This window comes from Euwallacea similis, chromosome 5 (genome assembly GCF_039881205.1).
Source record: "Euwallacea similis isolate ESF13 chromosome 5, ESF131.1, whole genome shotgun sequence".
NCBI classification, from domain to species: domain Eukaryota; kingdom Metazoa; phylum Arthropoda; class Insecta; order Coleoptera; family Curculionidae; genus Euwallacea; species Euwallacea similis.
In genome coordinates this window covers 4,911,378-4,932,245 of record NC_089613.1, presented here as the reverse complement: position 1 = coordinate 4,932,245, position 20,868 = coordinate 4,911,378, and the positions used below count along the sequence as shown (strand labels likewise).

At 35.8% G+C, this 20,868-nt stretch overlaps 4 protein-coding genes across 6 annotated transcripts; 3 read left to right on the top strand and 1 right to left on the bottom strand.

The window, feature by feature from the left end:
- The first annotated feature begins 6 nt into the window (after window positions 1–6).
- Window positions 7–1,265, top strand: LOC136408865 (N-lysine methyltransferase KMT5A-like). 2 transcript variants are annotated; one of them, XM_066390061.1, is made up of 4 exons: window positions 7–147; window positions 543–691; window positions 749–1,044; window positions 1,093–1,265. In XM_066390061.1, exons 1-4 carry the CDS (start codon window positions 138–140, stop codon window positions 1,199–1,201), a joined length of 564 nt encoding a protein of 187 aa, XP_066246158.1. In that variant the 5' UTR covers window positions 7–137; the 3' UTR covers window positions 1,202–1,265. The 2 variants fall into 2 exon arrangements, with proteins under 2 accessions (XP_066246158.1, XP_066246157.1); XM_066390060.1 differs by having other exon boundaries at window positions 28–147; window positions 540–691.
- Window positions 1,266–2,050: 785 nt separating this feature from the next.
- LOC136409267 (large proline-rich protein bag6) lies at window positions 2,051–9,151 on the top strand. Of its 2 annotated transcripts, none has more exons than XM_066390671.1 (22): window positions 2,051–2,315; window positions 2,373–2,490; window positions 2,545–2,800; window positions 2,850–2,969; window positions 3,331–3,417; window positions 3,543–3,707; window positions 3,996–4,119; window positions 4,176–4,364; window positions 4,421–4,640; window positions 4,846–5,100; window positions 5,219–5,346; window positions 5,401–5,553; window positions 5,696–5,753; window positions 6,320–6,494; window positions 6,555–6,714; window positions 6,771–7,073; window positions 7,127–7,241; window positions 7,837–7,994; window positions 8,046–8,252; window positions 8,310–8,441; window positions 8,505–8,661; window positions 8,767–9,151. In XM_066390671.1, the coding sequence occupies exons 1-22, from the start codon at window positions 2,253–2,255 to the stop codon at window positions 8,976–8,978; spliced, it is 3,555 nt and encodes a 1,184-aa protein (XP_066246768.1). In that variant the 5' UTR covers window positions 2,051–2,252; the 3' UTR covers window positions 8,979–9,151. The 2 variants fall into 2 exon arrangements, with proteins under 2 accessions (XP_066246768.1, XP_066246767.1); XM_066390670.1 differs by having other exon boundaries at window positions 2,052–2,315; window positions 4,846–5,136.
- Window positions 9,152–9,221: 70 nt separating this feature from the next.
- On the bottom strand, window positions 9,222–11,075 carry LOC136409269 (UBA-like domain-containing protein 2). Its single transcript, XM_066390672.1, has 3 exons — window positions 10,829–11,075; window positions 10,347–10,421; window positions 9,222–9,866 (listed from the first exon to the last, which is right to left on the bottom strand). The coding sequence occupies exons 1-3, from the start codon at window positions 10,937–10,939 to the stop codon at window positions 9,696–9,698; spliced, it is 357 nt and encodes a 118-aa protein (XP_066246769.1). The 5' UTR covers window positions 10,940–11,075; the 3' UTR covers window positions 9,222–9,695.
- A 562-nt stretch (window positions 11,076–11,637) lies between these two features.
- Window positions 11,638–17,628, top strand: Uba1 (ubiquitin-like activating enzyme 1). The gene is made up of 15 exons (XM_066390758.1): window positions 11,638–11,899; window positions 12,934–13,081; window positions 13,135–13,542; window positions 13,603–13,718; window positions 13,774–13,923; window positions 13,980–14,174; window positions 14,236–14,470; window positions 14,531–14,730; window positions 15,234–15,391; window positions 15,448–15,657; window positions 15,714–15,888; window positions 15,956–16,195; window positions 16,275–16,551; window positions 16,635–16,894; window positions 16,950–17,628. Exons 1-15 carry the CDS (start codon window positions 11,780–11,782, stop codon window positions 17,184–17,186), a joined length of 3,129 nt encoding a protein of 1,042 aa, XP_066246855.1. The 5' UTR covers window positions 11,638–11,779; the 3' UTR covers window positions 17,187–17,628.
- The last annotated feature ends 3,240 nt before the right edge of the window (window positions 17,629–20,868 follow it).

Below are 20,868 nucleotides of genomic sequence, written 5' to 3'. Positions count from 1 at the left end.
TCAATCTATTACATAATTAGTAAAGGCCTATAACTCCGTTATTATTCCAGTGTATGCATATGTAAAATTGGAACTTTTCTTAAGCTGACTACATACATTTAAGAGCTTTGAAGGAACTGCTCAGAACAACTTTAAAAATGGTGAAAGGTACGATTTATACCACATATCTTTAATAAAACTAACTTTAAATGTTTCGCGTATACTTATTGCATATATATTTAGTATGTAGAATTAAGTTTTCAACCTGAACTTCTCTGATTTCATCTCAAAGGTTTCAGGTACATTTTTTTGAATTGTGCTTCTTATTACATTGGTGCTTTATCAAGTTTCCAATGTGGAAGTACAATACTGTGCCCAAAGATTTAACCTTACTTCTTCTGGCTGAGTTCAACATAAAATGGCTATTATAATATTTGTAAGCTAAGGCCTAGTAGTAATAGTTAAACAAGGGAACAAAGCCAAGTGATTAGGCCCTTTCTGTTCTCTTGTTTCTCAAATTACTAGGTTTCTTTTCCATTAACTTTTTTCCTTTTTTTAAGCAGCTAAAAGAACCAAACTATCCACTGATCACAAAGTGACTGAATACTTCACAGTGAGAAAATCAATACGAAAGACTAAAATTCAAGTACTAAGAGAGCAGCAAAGGTCCCTAGAAGCTTTAATTCGCAGTGAAACTGAGGAAGGTTTAGAAGTTAGTATAAAAATGATTCAGCAATTTGAAAGCCTATTATGTATTTACAAATTATAGTTCAGTTATATTGATGGCAAAGGTAGAGGTGTATTTGCCAGTAAGAACTTTGAAAAAGGCGATTTTGTAGTTGAATACAGTGGAGATTTCATTAGCCTAATAGAAGCTAATGAACGTGAAGAACAGTATGCTCAAGATGAAACTACTGGCTGTTTTATGTATTATTTTAAATATAAGGATCAGACGTTTTGTATTGATGCCACACAGGAAACTGGCAAGCTTGGAAGGCTGATTAATCACTCTAGAACAAGTAGCAATCTCTATACTAAAACTGTCCTCGTGGATGGATTGCCAAGGTAAAGTAAAATCCTTAAATTATAACTGAAACTTAAATTTTATTTCAGGTTGGTGCTTCTTGCAAAAGAGAGCATTAAGAGAGGCCAAGAATTGTTATATGATTATGGAGATAGAAGTAGAGAATCCATAAAGCATCACCCATGGCTTAAGTATTAATTCAAGTACTTAATGTTAATTTGAAAGTATTATGGAATTTTATATCAATGATGTCATTGATAGATCCAATTGTGTAAGGTATTTATTATGGAAACACCAGAACTGAAATATTGCAAAAACCAAGGGAGTTTTGCCAGTTCTCTTTAATCAAGTAATGTGGATATTTAATTCAACTACAGATTGAAAACGTAGCACTGCCTATTATTGTATCAATTTTACATTGCCTGTCCTATATTACTATACTGATTTTTTAAAATATAATGCACATTTTGAATAACTAAAAATGGTATTTTTAAGAATATATTACACCCAATAATTGACCTGAAGAATGTTAAAAATGAAATAAAATGCTTTTTTTGTTTTTTAATATATTATCAAATTGTAAATTACATTGTCTACAATAAGATCACATCTCTATACTACGTCTTAACAGAATCGCGATAATTGAAAACCCTTCTACGAATAATTTTCTACTGCAGTTATGAGTGGTTCAAAATGATTAGATGTAAAAATTATATTTAAACGATATGGAATGCAATGGCCTTATTATTGCCTTGTTCACTTAAAACACGTTAAACTTAATTTTTTCAACAACGTAAACAAACTAGAACCGAGTTTTGGATTAATTTCGAACTGGTCCTGAACATTCAGAACCCGGTTCTATTTATGGTCTCATTGATTTAAATCGACTACTGTTGGTTTTGATTTCGGGTCATATTGCTTATGATCGATCCTTGTTCTGAGTAAATCGAAAACGCTTCAAAACCACATGCAAAAGAAAACTCCGTAAGTGTTTGTCAACTGTTTATCGTGAAGGCGAAGCTGTCAAATAAATGGTTGAAGTTCCTCGCCAGTAAAAATTTCTTTTTTGATGAAAATAATGGTTAAAGATCTTTTCTAACACCAATAAAACTTTTAACATCCCTGCCCTTGTTCTAAGCACCAAACATTCAGGTTAAACTTATGCAAGGATTGATTGAACTAAAACAAGTGTCTGTCCTCTTAGTCCTATTTGTGTGGTGTTGGAATACTAAATTTTTTTTTTAATAAGATGATTACTATTACTGTGAAAACTCTAGATTCCCAGAATCACCAGTTTAGTGTCGATGAGAACGTAAGCCTCATTATCGTATTTTTTGCTATAAGAATGAGCTTGAATTTACATTTATAGATAACAGTCCAGCAATTCAAAAATCATATTGCTGATACAGTTAGCATTCCTGTTGCAAGGCAGAGAATCATTTATTGTGGAAGAGTATTACAGGATAATCTAAAACTCTCTGATTATGGTAGAGTTTGTCTAAATTCTTTCAAAAACACACTTATAAATTACATGATTTCAGATGTCGATGGGAAAGTGGTGCATCTGGTACAAAGAGCTCCACCAGGTGCCTCCCCTAGAAATGTACGATCTCTCACTCCTCCTCCTGACCTCAACAGAGCAAGGAGTGGATTTAGGGGTTTTGATCGATCAGGAAATACTGTTTACATGGGCATGGGCTCTATGACATTTCCTCAGAATTTAATAGATCCACCTCCGGTTATTCCACCAAGAGCCACACATACATTGAGCTCCAGTCGATTGAATGTTGCTAGAAGGTTTTTTGAGGTCACATTTTAATGAAAATTTGTAAATATGTGTTTTTAGAATGTTAAAAAATGCTGAAAATGTCATTCGCCTACTTGAGAATCCAAATATGGGCACTGATCCACCATCACAAGCTGAAGAGACAGCAGAAGAAGAAATGACTCCAGTGATTGAAGCCAGGTAAGGTTGGTGAAAGTTATTATTGTGGGGTCTACTTATATGGTATCCTGTGGTTCTATAAGTACTATGAGAATTTTAGTAAAATTAGAAGACACATAGTTGCTTAAATGGGCCACATTTCAGAGTATTTTAAGTAGAGTAAATTAATTTTATTTATAGCATTGAAAGACTTCAATAAATTTAATAAACAATTATGGATTTTGATCATTCTTATTAATGTGCTCAACAACAAATTTAAGAATGCTATTTTTGTTTGAACCTCATTTAAGCAATGGAGACTTTACAAGTTATGAACGAGTATTATTGATTTGAGTATTTTGAGAAACTAAAATTTATAATTTAATTTGTTTTTTTTTGGCAGGGTTATTGTACCCACAAATGGTGATCAACCAATAGATGGTAATGCCATCATTAATGCCGTTCAAAATACAATATTTCCTACAATGGGGTAAGCAATTATATATGGTTTTCTATAGTACCAGAAAACAAGCTACCTGACCTAAGATATATTTCCAATCTAATTGTCAGCTTTCTATATGTGTTGGTTAATGAAAATATTTAAATTATGCACAGAAATATGGAACTGGGCCCAAGCACAAGCACCAGTAATGTTGAACCCTCAACTGGACCACAATTAAGTGCCTCAGCTCCAGAAACTCCAAGATCAGCTTCAAGTGAAAATTTAAATGCTGATAGTGCTGAAGTACCTAGGGATGGAAGTCCAGCGGCTCCAAGGTTGTAAGTATGATATTTGAAAAGAACTAAATGAGGTATAAAAATTTTTGCTTCAGAAAATGGATTATATTCAAAGTAGACAATTTTTAATTAATTTGATAATATAAACAATGAGTCTCATTTTGAAAAAAGCAATTAATAGGTAAATCTGCGAATAAATTATTCATAGGTCATCATCTTTAAGCGGTGCAAAATTAAGCAGAAACAAAAGTACTTAATTTTTAAACTTTCTTGTTTCACCTTTCCATTACCTAACTAATTTTATCCTTCCATGATATCGCCACCTTTTAGGAGATGTCGAGGAACAGAAATGGCCACTCTTCTAACCACCCTAAATCAACTTCAAGCCCGCTTTGCCCCTTTCTTAGCGCGATATCAAACCTTTATGCAGGACGATCCCCAAGTGGCTCAAGAAGTACATGCTTGATTATTTCCTGATGTATTCTCCTGAAAATCAATGTCTTTGTACAGGATCTTTCTGAAATTCACCTGATGCTCAACAGAGTATCAAAAGTATTGCACTACTTGGGACACGCCTATCACAGCCTCAGCGATATTATAATACATGCAGAGCATCCTCCACCAAGACTTCTATTGTGTCGTCCAATTTTAATCCAGCCGCCAGCTTTAGTTCAGACCGGTATTCCAGTTCAGGTTGAGGTGAGGAATATAATTCACATTTTATCGAATCTATCTCTAATTCAAATTCCTTCAAGGCTCAGATAAACCTGTCAGCTGAAAGGTCGATGCCGAATAATAGTTCGACTCATGGTTCCACTGTCAATGCAGCAGGAGCAGCAGCATCTCCTGCTGCAGGTGCACCACCATCAACTGATACTGCAGGTACTGATGGACAAAATCCTCTTCCAAATTCTGCCCCTGTAGGGCAGCCTCAAGTTGGTGGTACTAGTATCAATATACAGCCCGGGTTCATGGGTAAGAAATAGTAGATTATTGGACAAGCTTAAGCAAAAGACTATAAGCAAGGAGGTGTGTTTACGATTGATTCCAGTGATCGGTTGAATTGTTGCTCGACCTATCCCGTTTTTGTTTAAGTTGAAGCTTAAGAAAATAATTTTTGTAGTACGCTTGGCGAAAGATGTGTTTCTTTTTATGTATAAATTTATATTAACTTTTACAGGTTTGCCTTTCATGCCAGGCGGTTCAATGCGCGTGTTTACCGCACCTGTGGAAATACGTACTTTGCGCGCCACTGCACCGAGATCACGTTCCACTAACAATAACAACAACATTCGGAATACATCTGGCCCTGCAGCAGCTGCAGAGAGTGCGCCCAGCGCTCCTACTCTCAATGAAGGTGCTCCGAACCCTAATCCACCTACTACTGGTCAAACTGGTCAGGCCTCTTCAGGCGGTCCGTTCAATACTGGTGGAGGTAATTTGGAGTTCTTTATGGAAGTTACCCCTGAAAGTATGTGTCAAACTCAAGGAGTTAGGGGCCTTAAAATGTTTAGTATTAGGTATTAATTTAGTCTATGTGAATTTTTTATTAGCACTACGAGGTGGGAATTTGATTCAATCCCTGATGCAACTGGTAGGATCTCAGTTAGGAGACACTATAGCGCAGGCTCAAAATCAGAGGTCAGAAGGAACGCAAGGAGGGAATACCCAGCCATCACAGGTACCTTCTTAAATTTATTGTTTAATGTAATAGTAAAAACCTATTTTTTTATAGGCTCGCTCGACTCAAACAAATCCAACTACTGCCACGCATACGCAATCCACCCCTAGACCTCACGTGCACATGACTCAGCAAGCTGTTCAAGGAGGGTTTGATCCATTTTTACACTGTTATTCCCATCATGTATCTCAGTCGAGGCCGCAGCGGGTGAGTCAAATTTACCTATAATATCATGTGCATTTTGATGTTAGTGTGAGGGGGGAGGGGGAAAGTTACTTTTGTTTATTATCGTCTCAACGTATTTTTTGTATTGAAGACATGTCATTTATTTTTTACATCATTATTGTAGATTGTTTCTTTGGGACCACACCCAAATCGACAGGAACCGACTGCAGCGAGAGAATCGGGTAAGTATTCACTTCACGAAAACAATTATTTGGAGTAAATGTCAACAATGTACGCGATTACCAATTTCCGTTAGTTTTGCTTGATTTCTTCTATGCAATCGTTTGCCGTTTAATTCATAAAACTAACATATTTAAGAAAATACAGTGTTAAAAATACGTATCCCACCATTATAATCCTAGAAATTTTACGTTTACAATCAGATAAATTCGTTGTCGACGAGTCACGAATTTGAAGCAATCTGTTGGTGGCTGTGGTCTGATTTCAATCGTTTTAACCGAACCCTTCTATTTCCATGGTGTTTAGAGGAAAACTGGTATGTGTGATGGTTATTTTTGCAAGAGATGGCTTTTTCGGAAATGAAAAACTCTTTCCACCGTTCAAGTGATAGGAGTACAACATCGATATATCGTGCTTTTAAATTCAAAATGAATTGCGTCGGGAATGGGACGACCCGGTTTTTAACAATTTTCTCAAAATCTTAATTCAAAACATCTTTGTCAGTTTTTCTCTGCTTGTACACGCTGCACACTATTAGTACTTTGCTTTGAAATATCTGTTGTTTAAGGGAGTACAATTTCCGAACCAAATACTCAAAACTCCGGTGGACAGCCAATGCCTGCTATGGGCGGCAACTTGCCCCCAAATCTTGTTGTGCAGATCGAAAATATGTTTAGGCATTTACCTTCTCCAATGGTTGATTTCCCACGTTTGGGGGCATTACTTGAAGATCGTCAGCATAGGTAATTTTTGAAAAAGAATAATTTTCACCAGAAATGTTTTTAACACTATTATTTGTTTAGGGGTCTAAACGCTTCGGCGCCTGGTGAGGCCCAAAGTGTTCCATCTAGTCACCCTCAAGGTACCCCCACAAGGGGTGCTCCAGATGGTCAGACACAAAATTCCTCTCAACCTAGACCAACACAAGACATTTTAGGTTTTATCAGCGCGCTAATGGATCAAGTACGCATTCCTCCGTATTTGTAACACACATTTCAATTCTCATCTTCCTTTGACAGAGCCTCCCTGATTTACTGGGTAGCGGTCCAACACTAGACGTATACGTCCAGTCGTTCAGTCCGGAACCGTACATACAGGGTGAAAGCTTAATTATAGACCTCATTATGTTAATGCTACGGAATTTGAGAATTAACGATCTGTTTGCCATAAGTAGCGGCAATATGGCGCCTTTGGAAAGACAGATAACGACGATTCAAGAGTTTTTCTTAAATGAGGTGTGTCGTAACGACACTACTGACGTCGGCATTGCTAGGGCCACCGAGAGGATTTTGACTGATTTTGCACCTATCATCAGCGCTTTGGTATGTAGTTATTGTTTTTCGGTATTGGGATTTATTAGGAGATTTGGGTTTAGGAATCCGTTCCTGCGAGGGAGAATATCGATATGGTTAGAACAATAGAAGGATTTTTCAGGCAGAGAGTGCCGGGAATTATTCGTTTGGCAATTAATACTGGTGCCAGAACTGAAAGTAAGCGTGCAAATGATATGTTATGTGTTTGAATTACCTTTTAGTCTAGGTGTGGTTCGTCAAAGTGAGTTTTGAAAATTGTTACCAGCATTTTCGTAGATACTTTGAACTTTTTCGAAATTAAAATGCATGATGTTAGATTTAAATAAATGGAATTTTGATACCAATATAAGGAAAACAGCGAGTGTGGCAATAACGCGTAATTCGTCATTCGATAGGGCATATTCTAAAGTATAACCAATTGAAAACACTCTATTTACATAGACTGGCGATCGTATTTAACATTACGGCGTTTTATTCACCTTCGTCGTTGTAATTTGTGTTAATTAAAGCATTTTGTATTAATATACATTTGGAACGTGTTTTTCGAGAGTTTTTAATCGTATCTGAACAATTATGTACTTCCAAATCCTAGTCACGGTTTTTTTTTAAATTTATTTAAATGGTATATAATTCTTTCACATACGTGCTTCCACTCGTCTCTCAAACAACGTTGCATCTTGCAGATAATAAATGATGTATTAAACATTTTCCTTTTCAAATTACTTAATTTTTGTTTTTTATACTGTTATTTCACTGATCGAATCAATTACAGGCAGTTCCGTCCAAGACGTGTCAAATTTGTTATCAATCCAAGACGCTTCAAATTTGCTATCAACAATTTGGTCAACTGTTCGTGAACTTCTGGCACTTGCCGTTCATTGTAGCGCAAACGGGCAGCAAGGTGTCGAAAGTGCTTGTGAAGATATTATGGTAAACGCATTTTTTTTAACCCTGGTTCTTAATTCTACAGCGATAATTAAGGTTTCAACGTTATTTAACCAATCGGACGTGCCCAACGATATTCACCGTTGGACTATAAGCAGTAGTCGGACTGCAATAAGGACTATTCTCCGAGATTTGAACGTTAGGCCTTCCGATATAGAGCAGTATATAGTACGAAAAGTCCCTGAAAGTGCTGCTATGTCTGAAAGTGTTCCAGAGCTGAATAGGGCAAACGAATCTGTAGAGGTAACATGAATTTCTCGTGGATTTTGATCATTTTTAGTTGAGATGCTTTGTGTTTAGTCAATGGATGTAGATTTCGTTCCTAGTCCTACCAATGTAGAACCCGTGTTAATAGCTGCCCCCATTGAGGATACCGAACCGCTACCCAATGTGATTTGGGGTTCAGAGTCGTGGCATAGTCAAACGCCCGAGGTAAATATGTTTCTACTTTCCATTTTTTCCCGTAATTTGTATGGTATTAAATTTATCCTATAGGAATGGGTTCCTATAATCACAAGAGACGTGCAAAGGCAGAGAAGACAGAACTCTCAACCTTCATTTAGTGACTCGTACCTTTCAGGGGTGCCAAATAAGAGGAGAAAGGTCATTAATAATGCCAAACCACAGGGAAACTTACCTCAAGTTATTTCTGGTAAATTATATCCAATTAATAGTGCTATCACTTTTTATACATTCTTACCAAAAGATATAAATATTTCCTCTCCTCACTTATCAGAATAATTATATTGAATTTCAGAAACTGTACGTCAGGTTGTAACTTCTGCGGGTTTATCCTCAGCAGCCCCATTAGACGTGGTGGCACAAGCCGCCAGCGAATCTTTGGACATTCAATCAGCCTATAGAAGTCTCCTCCAGACCACTGTGCAAGCTAATTTGCGTAATAACGAAGACTATAGCCCTGAGAGCTTTCCAAATACCGCTCACTACTTCGAGTCGCCCCCTGAATGAATATTTTAATCATATCTAAATATATATATATATGTTTGTATGTGTATGTATATATATTTAAATCTGTATTAATTCAAAATATTTTATTGGCAGAGGCTTCCTAAGCCATTCTTCTTAATATGAATAATGTAGACTTTGGTTAACTATAGCTTAATAAATCACCATATAATTAAGTAACTAGAATATTGCTCGTTTTCAGTTGCAGCAGTTTTTTCTTGGGGAAATGATACTAATACAAACATGTTTTCCGAATATCAAGGCTTTAATACAGTTCAAACTGAGAATTAAATAATCATGCAATAAAGAAAGGCTGTACAAACTTTCAGAAATATGTGTTTTATCTGGTTCGGATTAACATTAATCCTATTTAATAATAAAGATACGGAATATATCCTGCGTTTTCTAAATTAAAAACAACCCCATTCATTCCTTTGGCGAAGAAAACAAACGCCCCTTCCACTGTCAGCCCACCTTATCTTACCCCTCCAAATATTTAACTAAAAAATTGCTTCTTCACAAACCTAATCGTATATATCACTTTAAAAACTACAAAACTAAGAGGATGTTTCAACGCCACATTTTCACTAACAGTTCCGCGACGCTTCCTCATGTGGGAATGCGCCTCATTAAAATATTGTAGTCTTTGCAATCAGGAAAAAGAACACTACCGTAAAAATTCTAGCTGTGATTCATTGTAACTTTGTTGGGTACTTTACATTATCGTTGAGATTGAGCGGCTTGTGGTTGATGGGTGCTTTGAAGAGAGGGCGCCGTCGATTGTACTGTAGGAGGGCCCTGCGATGGAGACCCCGCCGATAATTTGGAGAAAGCTAATAGTGTGTCTGGAAAATTTGGTGGCGTTGCTGGGGTGTTACAAGGCGTCATAACCTGAAAAAAAGCTTTTGATTTGACGAAGTCCATTCATGATAACATTCGCATCGATTCTATTTATAAAAATTTCCCTGTATTAGAAATAACAAAAAAAATCACCGCCATGCAGTCAGGTTAGGTTACACATTAACAGTGTTGAGAGGATTTAAATTGACTAACTTTGATTAAATGACAATAAAAAAAAGAGTACTCATAAAGGATATAGCCTGTAAAAGCTATCTGTCTCAGTCTGACACATTATAAAACCTCATAATATTAATCATAACAAAGCAAGATAGACGACAAGATACTATTATTTATTTTACCATTCTATTTGGAGCAAAATTACCAGAGAGAATTAATAACGAACCTCGATTTCAAGGTAACTGTAAAGTAAAGTAAGGTAATTGAAACATTACGCTGAAACTAAAAAGTTGCTAACACCCGGTACCTATAGTATACTCAATTGAACCCAACTAAACTGATCAAAAATCTTACCTGTCCAAAATGAGAATTTGCTCCGTGTGGACAAGTTGGAAGGGCTGCATCTTGGAAAAATATACTGAGTGCAGTCTGTAAATAAACAGCACTACAAAAACTGGGGAAAATCGATTTATCATCTACAAATCATAACCAAATTATCTTTCCAGCTTTTTATTTACGTATATCACAGAAATTACATTCAGAAGTTGATTAATTAAAGATAAAGTTAGTTAAGGGGAAAATATTTTACTGTTAAACCAAGTACTTTACCAACATTGACATTGCATTACTAGCAATAGAGAATGAACATGCAAATCATAAGAATATTGGCCAAATATTTGGAAAAGCTGAAGAATGTTTACGTAATAATTTACAATGCCGGAATCAAAACAAATAAATAAACGCGGCAACAATGGAGAGGGGTAAAGGGAAGATGACGGCCGTGGCCGCCATATTCATCACGTTTGTTTACAACAACAGACGGTTCGCTTAATTACCTCGAATTGCCAATGAGCCGATTGCAGAATCTGTTTCGCTTGTTCCCTGGCGCAGCCAGCAGCCAAAACAAACTGATTGATCATCACTTGCTCTCTCAAAGGGGTATCCATAATAGCTTTTTCCCCCGATTAATTGACACAATAATAAAAACTCTATACACGGCACCTCTTCACAGACAGGACAGTGTTTTGAAAACTACTACAATTACAATCCTACGTCAGTGAATGATGTCAATCCAGCGCTACGTTCATATAATTGCGTTAGGTCTGTCTTTGTTGGTACTGCATGTATCTACGTTTGAGCGTGATAAAGAGAGAATAATATGAGATGTTGTCTATGTCGGTTCAATAAGCGACAAGCGTCATAACAGGAATTGAATGGTGGGGCGAGGAGGGGTCACATATGTCAACAAACAAAAATAGATCGAGGATTCAAGGATAGAAGAGAGAACATCAGAGAATTAAATATTGCCAAATAAAAAAAAAGTTATTATTAATTAAAAATCAAAGTTTTTTTAAATGATTTTTTGAGAACACTATTAGCTATTTGTTTCATGATTAGATGCTTACTAGAGAAAACATCCTTTGTCCGTTTTTTTCGCTTTTTCTCTCTCTCTCTTTCTCATATTTATACGAAATAGGGTAGCTAAGGAAAATTTATTCGTAAATTCAACAGAAACGTTCGAGCGTTCTTAAAGTGTGTGGAGAACGCTCCATTTGCCATCACTAACATGCGTAGTCTGCGTAGTGAAAATTGCGCATACATAATAAAGAGCAGTGCGCCTGTGCATTTCGCTGGCGTGTTTGGTCTGTCAAAAGTGTCAAACCAAACAGAAATTCATAGTCATTTTGCATTTGCATGTCGTCTAGCCGTTTTTCCTCGATAAAATCGCTGAAAATACGGGATTAAAGCCGAAAGAAAAACTTATTTAAAGTGGCCTTTCGTGTCCGATGTCTAGTGGTGAAACTGCAGACAGCTCCGTCGATCCTCCATCCAAGAAGCGGAAGCTCGAAGAAAGGAAGAACAAAGACATGGCGAACAACGGGGTGGCTTCCAGTTCACAAGCTCAGGTGCATTTATAAGCCCCTTTTTTTAGTACTGTCTGTAGTCCAATGCCCCTCATCTAGGTGTTTGTTTTTGCATGTGACCTCGTCTTACTATTCATTACGAAATTTGATTTAAACAAAGAGCTTCTGGCAAATCACTAGTATCTTATTTGCTGTTAGGAAAAATTTTACATTAATGTAAATCCCTTATAAGTATCTATCTATATCCTAAAGTACTATGTAGTCCCAACTGACTTCATTGTAGTGGATCTCACAAAAGAAAAAGAAAGGCTTAAGGTAAAATAGTGTGAGAGAGATAGCACGAGACTAACTGGCTAAAACAATTCTGTGTTTATAGGTGTTTATGAAGATTTAGTGTTTTTTAATTTAACTTTTTTACTAATTCTCATTTTTTTTTCTAGCATTTTTTAAATAATTATTACAGGTTCTTAATTATTTCTTCAACTCTTCATAGTTTGTGGATTTGTTGAGAGCTCCCAGTTTTAAGTTATGAAACCTGGTTGTTTTCGAGTATCTTTGTGGAAGAATGAATCTTTTATGATTATTTTTAAACTTTCTTCCTTATTCAACTTTAGCCATACTACATTATATTAATCAATTTTTAACTACTTTTATATATTAAAAGAATTAATTCCCAGTAAATACCTAAATTTTAAAAATTCGTGGTTTCAGTATAATTACTTCATTTTTATTCATTGTTCTTTGACAGAAGTTTTTGAGACCCATATATTTAGGTTTCTTTGAGGGGCCATATTATTTGCTTAAGTGCAACTTTTTGGATAAGAAATAGTAAAAATAGAATAGACCAGAAAGTTTTTCAGTTTGACATTAGACTTAATCTCTTGAAAAATTGAAGTGTGCTCATTCTACATAAAGAGAATGATTTATGGGGGAAGTGAGATACACTTTGGATTACTTTTGATCCCCCACTTTCCAAATTCAAGGACTTCTCCAAATCTAGAGCTCTGGGTCTTTAAGATATTCTGATATTGTTCCTCTAATAATTTTGCTAATATTCCACCTTGATATATTTTCAGAGCCATGCCAACGACATCGATGAAGGACTATATTCACGACAACTGTATGTCCTGGGTCATGAAGCCATGCGACGTATGGCATCTAGCGATGTCTTAATATCAGGTTTAGGTGGACTTGGGGTTGAAATAGCAAAGAATGTCATCCTTGGTAAAAAACTTGATGTAATTCGCCCAATTTTTGCTTTTATTATTTTCTAATAGGGGGAGTACAATCTGTGACTCTTCACGATGACAAAGCAGCCACAATGACAGATTTGAGCTCCAATTTTTTTCTCTCTGAGGAAGCTATTGGTAAAAACCGTGCAGAAGCAGTTGGGAAACAGTTAGCTGAACTTAACAGTTATGTGATCACTCGTTCTCACACCGGTGAGTTAACTGAGGACTATATCAAAGGATTTCGCGTAGTGGTCTTAACAAACTCGTCGCGTAGTGAGCAGTTAAGGATCAGTGAAATCACTCATGCCAATAATATGGCTCTAATTATTGCCGATTCTCGGGGACTTTTTGCCCAAGTGTTTTGTGATTTTGGAGAGAATTTCACAGTGGTGGATACTAATGGAGAGCCACTGGTTTCTGTCATGATTGCCGACATTAGCAACGATAAAGAAGGTACTTGTGACTCGTAGAGGGATGGATTTGTTTTTCATTGCATAAAATTTAACACAATAGGTGTGGTAACTTGCATTGATGATACTAGGCATGGCTTGGAGGATGGTGACTACGTGAGCATTTCTGAGGTTCAAGGGATGGTGGAGTTGAACGGATGTGCCCCTATTAAAATAAAGGTTTCATTTGGGTTGTATCAGTTATATGTTTGGCTTAGATTACATTTTGCTGCAGGTTTTGGGTCCTTATACATTTAGTATTGGGGATACTTCTGCGTTTTCTAAATATCAAAGAGGCGGAATTGCTACGCAAGTCAAGATGCCTAAAGAGTTGCATTTTAAATCTCTTAAGGAGTCTCTAGAGAATCCCGAGTTTGTAATTGCGGTAAGATTTTCACGGCATTTCATATTTTGAGTCAGAGTTGAGTGTTTGGTTCCTAGGATTATTCCAAATTTGATTATCCTTCGCAACTGCACATGGCTTTTAGTGCTTTGCATAGTTACATGGAAAAACATGGTAGAGTGCCGAAACCGTGGAGTAACGAGGACGCAGCTGAATTCTTGGCCATAGCGAAGGCGAACGTTAACAGTGGCGACACTGAGATTAATTCGGATCTTTTAGAAACCTTTGCCAAGGTACCATATTATAAGTTCTAGGAATTGCTAATTTCTAGGCAACTCGAAATATTGTTTCTAGGTATCTGCTGGAGATTTGAGCCCAATTAATGCCACAATAGGGGGTATAGTCGCACAGGAAGTAATGAAAGCTTGTTCTGGAAAGTTCTTTCCGATCGTTCAGTGGCTCTATCTCGATGCCATCGAAACTCTACCTAAAGATCGATCAGAGATTACTGAAGAGTTGGCAGCACCGCAAGGTACCAGATACGATGGGCAAATTGCCGTTTTTGGAAAAGAATTCCAGAAGAAAATAGGTAATTTCCATCTTAAATGATTGCACATATAATAAATTTCGTTGTGATTATTTCTTACAGAGGCTCTGAAGTATTTTGTGGTGGGAGCCGGCGCGATCGGTTGCGAATTGTTAAAAAACTTCGCAATGATGGGAGTAGGCGCCGAGGGAGGTTACATCGTGGTCACCGATATGGATCTTATTGAAAAATCTAACCTCAATAGGCAGTTCCTGTTTAGGCCTCATGACGTCCAGAAACCAAAAGCAGAAGTTGCAGCCCAAGTGAGTTTGAAATCTTTTTAAATTCCGTTTTTTTATAAATTTAATTATTATTGTGTTAAAACTTTAGTAGATGCTGTTCCGAAAAAACAAATTTCAACCCTTAAAGTAAATAAGCCGTTCATTGACTATATAGTTCCGTTATTAACACGTTAATCGCTTACTTCAAATTTTAAAATTTTGTAGCCGGGGCATAGCTGTTCTGAAATATATTTGTTGATAACTATAAAATGTCATGTAGTAATGCTTCAAGGATTGTTTTTGACATTTTTTACAGAGTTCAGGACGAAAGCAAGTTCTGAAGCCCATGTATGGGTCACGGAGCCTAATAGTATAATTTTGTTGAAACTCGTATGTCGGGTTATATGGCGGTTAATGTATTAATATACAGATATTCTCTGTGGCGCGTCGTATTTTGCGAAATGTCGCAGGTGCTTTAAAGACTGGCCATTTTATCAAATATGTAATTGATTTTCATCAGTCTAATAATAATAGTTTTCTCTCAGGCAATAAAGAAAATGAATCCAAAAATTAACGTCATCGCGGATACGAATCGCGTAGGTCCTGAAACCGAAAGTGTATATGATGACACCTTTTTCGAGAAATTGGACGGCGTCGCCAATGCTTTAGACAACTTAGATGCTAGGATTTATATGGACAGAAGGTAAGAATTTTCTTCAAAATAATTTTTTCCTTTATCGACGTTTATCATTTACGCAGATGTGTGTACTATCGAAAACCTCTTCTGGAGTCTGGCACTCTAGGTACCAAAGGAAACACCCAGGTAGTCGTTCCGTTTCTAACGGAATCGTACAGTTCATCTCAAGATCCACCCGAAAAGAGTATTCCCATCTGCACACTTAAAAACTTCCCAAATGCAATCGAACATACGTTGCAATGGGCCAGAGACACTTTCGAAGGCTCATTTAGGTGCAGAGTCCTCGTTTAAATTATTTTAACGTTTAAACTGATGGTTTAAATCGTAGGCAAAGTGCGGAAAAGGCTTCACAGTATCTTACCAATCTAGATTTCATGGAAACCACTTTAAAACTGCCAGGTGTGCAACCTCTGGAAGCGTTGGAGTCAGTTAAAGCAGCCTTAGTAGATGAAAGGCCTAAAGGTTTTGAAGAGTGCGTAGCTTGGGCGAGAAATCATTGGCAGGTTTGAATATTGCATAGCATTACTTTTTATGTAATTTTACTTACGGAGCAATCATCTTCTTCCCCAGGAACAATACAGCAACCAAATTCGTCAATTGTTGTTCAATTTCCCTCCTGATCAACTGACCAGCACCGGACAACCCTTCTGGTCAGGCCCGAAACGTTGTCCGCAAGCCCTTACTTTCGACGTAAACGATCCTCTTCATTTGGATTACATCTTTGCAGCGGCCAATCTTAAGGCACAAGTGTATGGACTGCCCACGTGCAGAGATAGGGCTTTAATTGCGAATATCGTCACCAAAGTTGAGGTATATTTTAATACATTTTTTGACTAAACGTTAACGATTTTTTTTTGGTGTTACACATACTATATGGTTTTTGCTTTAGGTTCCAGAGTTTACTCCGAGATCAGGTGTGAGAATCGCAGTGACCGATTCTCAAATTGCAGCCTATGGAAACAGCGTGGATTTGGACCGTATTGCGCAATTACAAGCGGATTTGCCCTCTAAAGAAGAGTTGGCAGGTTTGGTGTTAACTCCGTTGGATTTCGAGAAGGACGACGATATGAACTTTCACATGGACTTCATCGTTGCCGCTTCGAATTTGAGAGCTTTGAATTATAAAATTCCGCCAGCCGATAGGCATAAGTCGAAGCTTATTGCCGGTAATTTACAAAATTATTTTATGAAATTTAACAACTACATAGAGTATTAGAACATTATTCAAAAAGTAATATTTCTCTTTAAGGTAAAATAATTCCTGCCATAGCCACGACGACTTCGGTAGTGGCCGGTTTGGCTTGTCTAGAACTTTACAAATTGGTCCGATCTCAAAAAAGTCTCGAGCCTTTCAAAAACGGTTTTGTCAACTTAGCATTGCCTTTCTTCGGATTCAGCGAACCTATAGCAGCCCCCGAACGGGAGTACGGGGGTAATAAGTGGACCTTATGGGACAGATTTGAGATTGACGGCGAAATGACTTTGGCCGAATTCTTGCAATACTTCAAGGTGAGAAATGCGCGATAATCAATGCATGACAATTGATTTATATTTGTGTTGATAGGACAAACACGATTTGGAGATTACGATGCTGTCCCAAGGAGTGTGTATGTTATATTCGTTCTTCATGCAAAAATCCAAAGCGCAGGAACGATTAGGGCTGACAATGTCGGAGGTAGTGAGAAGAGTATCTAAGAAGAAAATCGAACCACACGTCAAGGCACTCGTTTTTGAGTTGTGCTGCAACGATGCCGAGGGCGAGGATGTAGAAGTGCCGTACGTGAAATATAACCTTGGATAAACTTTCGGCGAATAGTTTAAAAAGTCGAAAATTGTGATCAAAAAAAAAACTTCATTATTTTTGGATCGATCTTTGGAAATTACGATATCGAAAGAATCCCCAACCTAGCGACGGTTGCCACTTATTGTTTTAACGGCTACAAGTCGATTTAAAATGGACATGATTTTTTTTTTGTATTGAATAACAACTTAGTTGCATTTTTAGAATACATTATTACTGATACTTCGGCTCTGCAGGTGTGTCATTAATCGTGTGTGTGTTTAGTTATCTTTTTCCGAGTTTAATAATTTAAATTTTTAGATACATACTTATTACAAATATTTAAATAGTTTCCTACACAAGTCACAAACATGTTATTAATAACGACGTAGGTCTCTAATGTGTGAAAAATATACGAATTGAAGAAGGAACGTCGTCTGGATTTGCACAATCCTGGTATTGATAGTATGGCTTTCTTAATTATGTATATATACATATTAATCATGATCAAAATGTATGAAATTCTAAATTCTGACAAATTTTATGACTTCTTTTTCAACGAATTCCTCTTTGAAATGAAAAATGTATTTACTCATTATAAATATATTTCAAGAAATAGAATTTTTGGAGATCATTGTATCGTCGTTGTTGTTCAGCTTATAACTCGTACCTTTGCAAAAGGTAGATTGTAGTTTTTTGTCCGTTTTCGTACCAATATCAATTCTTGGATGATTCACTCGAGTGGTAACACGACAAACAAGATATTTGTAATACCAAATACATTAACGATCGGATGTTCTTTTCAGTTCAAGAGATTTATTAGATATGTCACTAACTTTTTTTTCTTTTTAAGCAGTGTCTCTTCCTTTAGATCAAACAATATGCGTAATTGGAGTCTAAATCATAAAAGAAACACTTGATATTGGTTAATTTTAGTTGTCGACTATTAACTTTCCAATGCTGGGAACAAACCCGTTTCTAGATTATTTTTATTTGCAGAAGGGTTGCTCGTTTTACTGTCTATTTTTCAGCACTAACAAATTGCACGTAGTTTTGTGATATTACGTCATCTGGAAGTCACGCTTTGGATTAAGATTTTGGAAACAAAAGAATAACATTTGAGCTGTCAGCGTTAATGGCGTCTTCGCATATCATCCCGTGTCGCTCGCAAAAATGACCAAATTTCGATTTAAAAATTTTTGCGAATTTGAAGGCTAATTAAATAGAAACGTAATGAGTGGTCGTAGAGGAGTGTGTTCGGTTGAAGACTGGTAAAAATAGTACTTTTACTTTTAAAATTAAAAATAAAGGTACTCTACTCATAATCTATTTTTATCATTTTCAAATCTCCCCCATATGAAATGAGATATACAAATTTTGTAAATTGCATTTTGAGTTAGCAGGATTGCACAAACTTTTACCGAGAAAATAGTTTTCTGATTAAGTTAAATAAAAAAATCCTTATGGTATGTACTTTCTGCTAGTTATTGTGTATGCATATGTATACATGTTAATAATGAACATGATGTGTGAAATTCTAAATTTCAAAACAGTGTAACTTATTTCGATTAATTTTTCTTTGAAATACGAAATGTACTCGTTATAAATATAGGTATTATATCGTTAAAGAATTTAATTATCGATAGTTTACTTGTGGCTCCATCTGGGAATCTGGGTGGTAAGCGCCTGCAGATATTTTCTTTGTGACAATTATTTATACATCATGAATGACAATAATGACATTTTTCAGTAATCTGATCGTGAGGATTTTTCGTTTTTTTATTTATAGTAATTGAAATGTGTAAATTAATTTAAAAGCGTGCGTTTGAAATGAAAATGTGGAATTTAAAATTGAAAAACAAAAAACACAAGTGATATCTTCTCAGTCGGTCGATAGAATATCTGTGGAATTAGGAGGTAAGAAAGGAAAGAAACCTATTGCCCAAGGAATTTTCAGTAATTGTCCACTTTCAATAACTATTCTAGTACTCCCAGATTAAATATATTTGTCTTTTTTCTAACGCAATGAAAACTTATTTTGGGTACCGCCGTAAAGCAGCTTTTTGATAAAGATCATACTGTTTTGATTCAACTTGTACTTGTAATTTGAGGTTGTCTAGTGTCGAGTTGCAAGATTGGTGAGATTCCAATACTCTTGTGTATAATTAACGATATCAAATATTACATTCTTCGTGGAATGGTACGTACTATAGCTGCCTGTCTTCTTTTTAGCACAAAAACTGCAGCCAAAAGATATGAAATTGTCGTTCCAATCAGAACGCGGCGAAAAAGATTCTATCAGCCTCGATAGTGGAGGCATTCCTGACGTTGATGTAAAAAGGTAAAAATTTGAATTTTTACAGTGCTAGACTTCAGTTAAAGTTATGCAACTGAAGAAACTTGTTATCGAATAAACAATTTATATATAAAATGAATTGAACCACTGTTACAATACAGTATATCAATTTGAAAACGAACCTTTAGCGATTACAGAAAATACGTAAATATACCAAAACACGTCGATTTTATTTTCAAGGGGAATATTCTTTTAGGGTTCTTTAATAAATTGCATGCATCCACTAATGGAGTTTGAATTATACCCCACTTGAAAGGTGTTTTATTTACATTTCCAAAAATATCTTTTCTTTCATTGAGAGATTTTTAAAAAATCACGTCCAAAGTATAAACAAGCTTTATTATCAATTGTATTGGAAAAAAGTTGTTTATTAAGATCTTAATTATTCTAAATAGCGTTTATTATTTGTTAAATAAGGATAAAGTTAATCGCTTTTAAACTTTAATATTTATAGAAGCCTTTACTTAAATTTCCTTACACGCAGCTTTAATTCTTTCAAGTACGTTCAGTTAAGGTTTAACATGAATTATTAAACAGATTTCACGTTCATTTGTTCTTTTACTTTTTTTGTAGTAGAACTTTAACAGTGGATAGAACAATTATAAAATAATATAGGCCCATAAACGCATCGTTTTAAAGATACCGGTGATATATTATTTTTTAAGGGGAAAAATTAGATACATTTCTGTACGTATTGATATTTAAGTTTTTAGATGATTTTAATATGTATATAAGAATACATAATGTAAAAGTACTAACGATTTTTGTGACGATACAGGAGTTATGTGTATAACATAGAATTGTAAATTTGGAATTGTTGATGCATATGTTATGTGAAATAATTGTGTCAAGACATAAGGTATTCATAGCGGGATCAATTTGGATTAAATGGTGGATGCGAAAGAATTTTTAGGCGTGGCGCCATCTGGGAGCGTGGGTTATAAATTTTTTCTTCGTGTATACTTGTAGATTTCTTTTTTGTGTGCTTTTACAGATTTCTGTTTCATGTGCTTTACAGATTTCTGTTTCGTGTGCATTTGTAGATTTCTTGTTTATAGGAATTTTCTGTTCATCATGCATAACAATAATGACATTTTTCAGTAATTGTGCTGTGAGAGTTTTTCGTTTGTTCATATTAATTGAAATGTGAAAATTAACTTAAAAGTGTGCGTTTGAACGGAAAATGTGGAATTTAAACTTGAAAAGCAAAAAACAAAAGTGGTGTCATCTTAGTCGATCGATAGAATTTCTGTGGAATTAGGAACTAGGAGGTAAGAAAGAAAAGAAACCCATTGCCGAAGGAGTTTTCAATAATTCTCCATTTCCAATGCCTATTCTAATACTTAC

Bases quoted from the DNA above. Each gene is read 5' to 3' on its own strand.
- LOC136408865 (XM_066390060.1), top strand. The intron at 692-748 runs GTTAGTATAAAA...TACAAATTATAG, and splicing joins AAACTGAGGAAGGTTTAGAA to TTCAGTTATATTGATGGCAA. The intron at 1,045-1,092 runs GTAAAGTAAAAT...ATTTTATTTCAG, and splicing joins CTCGTGGATGGATTGCCAAG to GTTGGTGCTTCTTGCAAAAG.
- LOC136409267 (XM_066390670.1), top strand. From the start codon at position 2,253: ATGATTACTATTACTGTGAAAACTCTAGATTCCCAGAATCACCAGTTT. The intron at 2,491-2,544 runs GTAGAGTTTGTC...ACATGATTTCAG, and splicing joins TCTAAAACTCTCTGATTATG to ATGTCGATGGGAAAGTGGTG. The intron at 2,801-2,849 runs GTTTTTTGAGGT...ATGTGTTTTTAG, and splicing joins CGATTGAATGTTGCTAGAAG to AATGTTAAAAAATGCTGAAA.
- LOC136409269 (XM_066390672.1), bottom strand. From the start codon at position 10,939: ATGGATACCCCTTTGAGAGAGCAAGTGATGATCAATCAGTTTGTTTTG. The intron at 10,422-10,828 runs GTAATTAAGCGA...GTTTATTTACAG, and splicing joins CGGCTCATTGGCAATTCGAG to ACTGCACTCAGTATATTTTT. The intron at 9,867-10,346 runs GTAAGATTTTTG...GCTTTTTTTCAG, and splicing joins CAAATTCTCATTTTGGACAG to GTTATGACGCCTTGTAACAC.
- Uba1 (XM_066390758.1), top strand. From the start codon at position 11,780: ATGTCTAGTGGTGAAACTGCAGACAGCTCCGTCGATCCTCCATCCAAG. The intron at 15,889-15,955 runs GTTTGAATATTG...CTTCTTCCCCAG, and splicing joins GGGCGAGAAATCATTGGCAG to GAACAATACAGCAACCAAAT. The intron at 16,196-16,274 runs GTATATTTTAAT...TTTTTGCTTTAG, and splicing joins ATATCGTCACCAAAGTTGAG to GTTCCAGAGTTTACTCCGAG.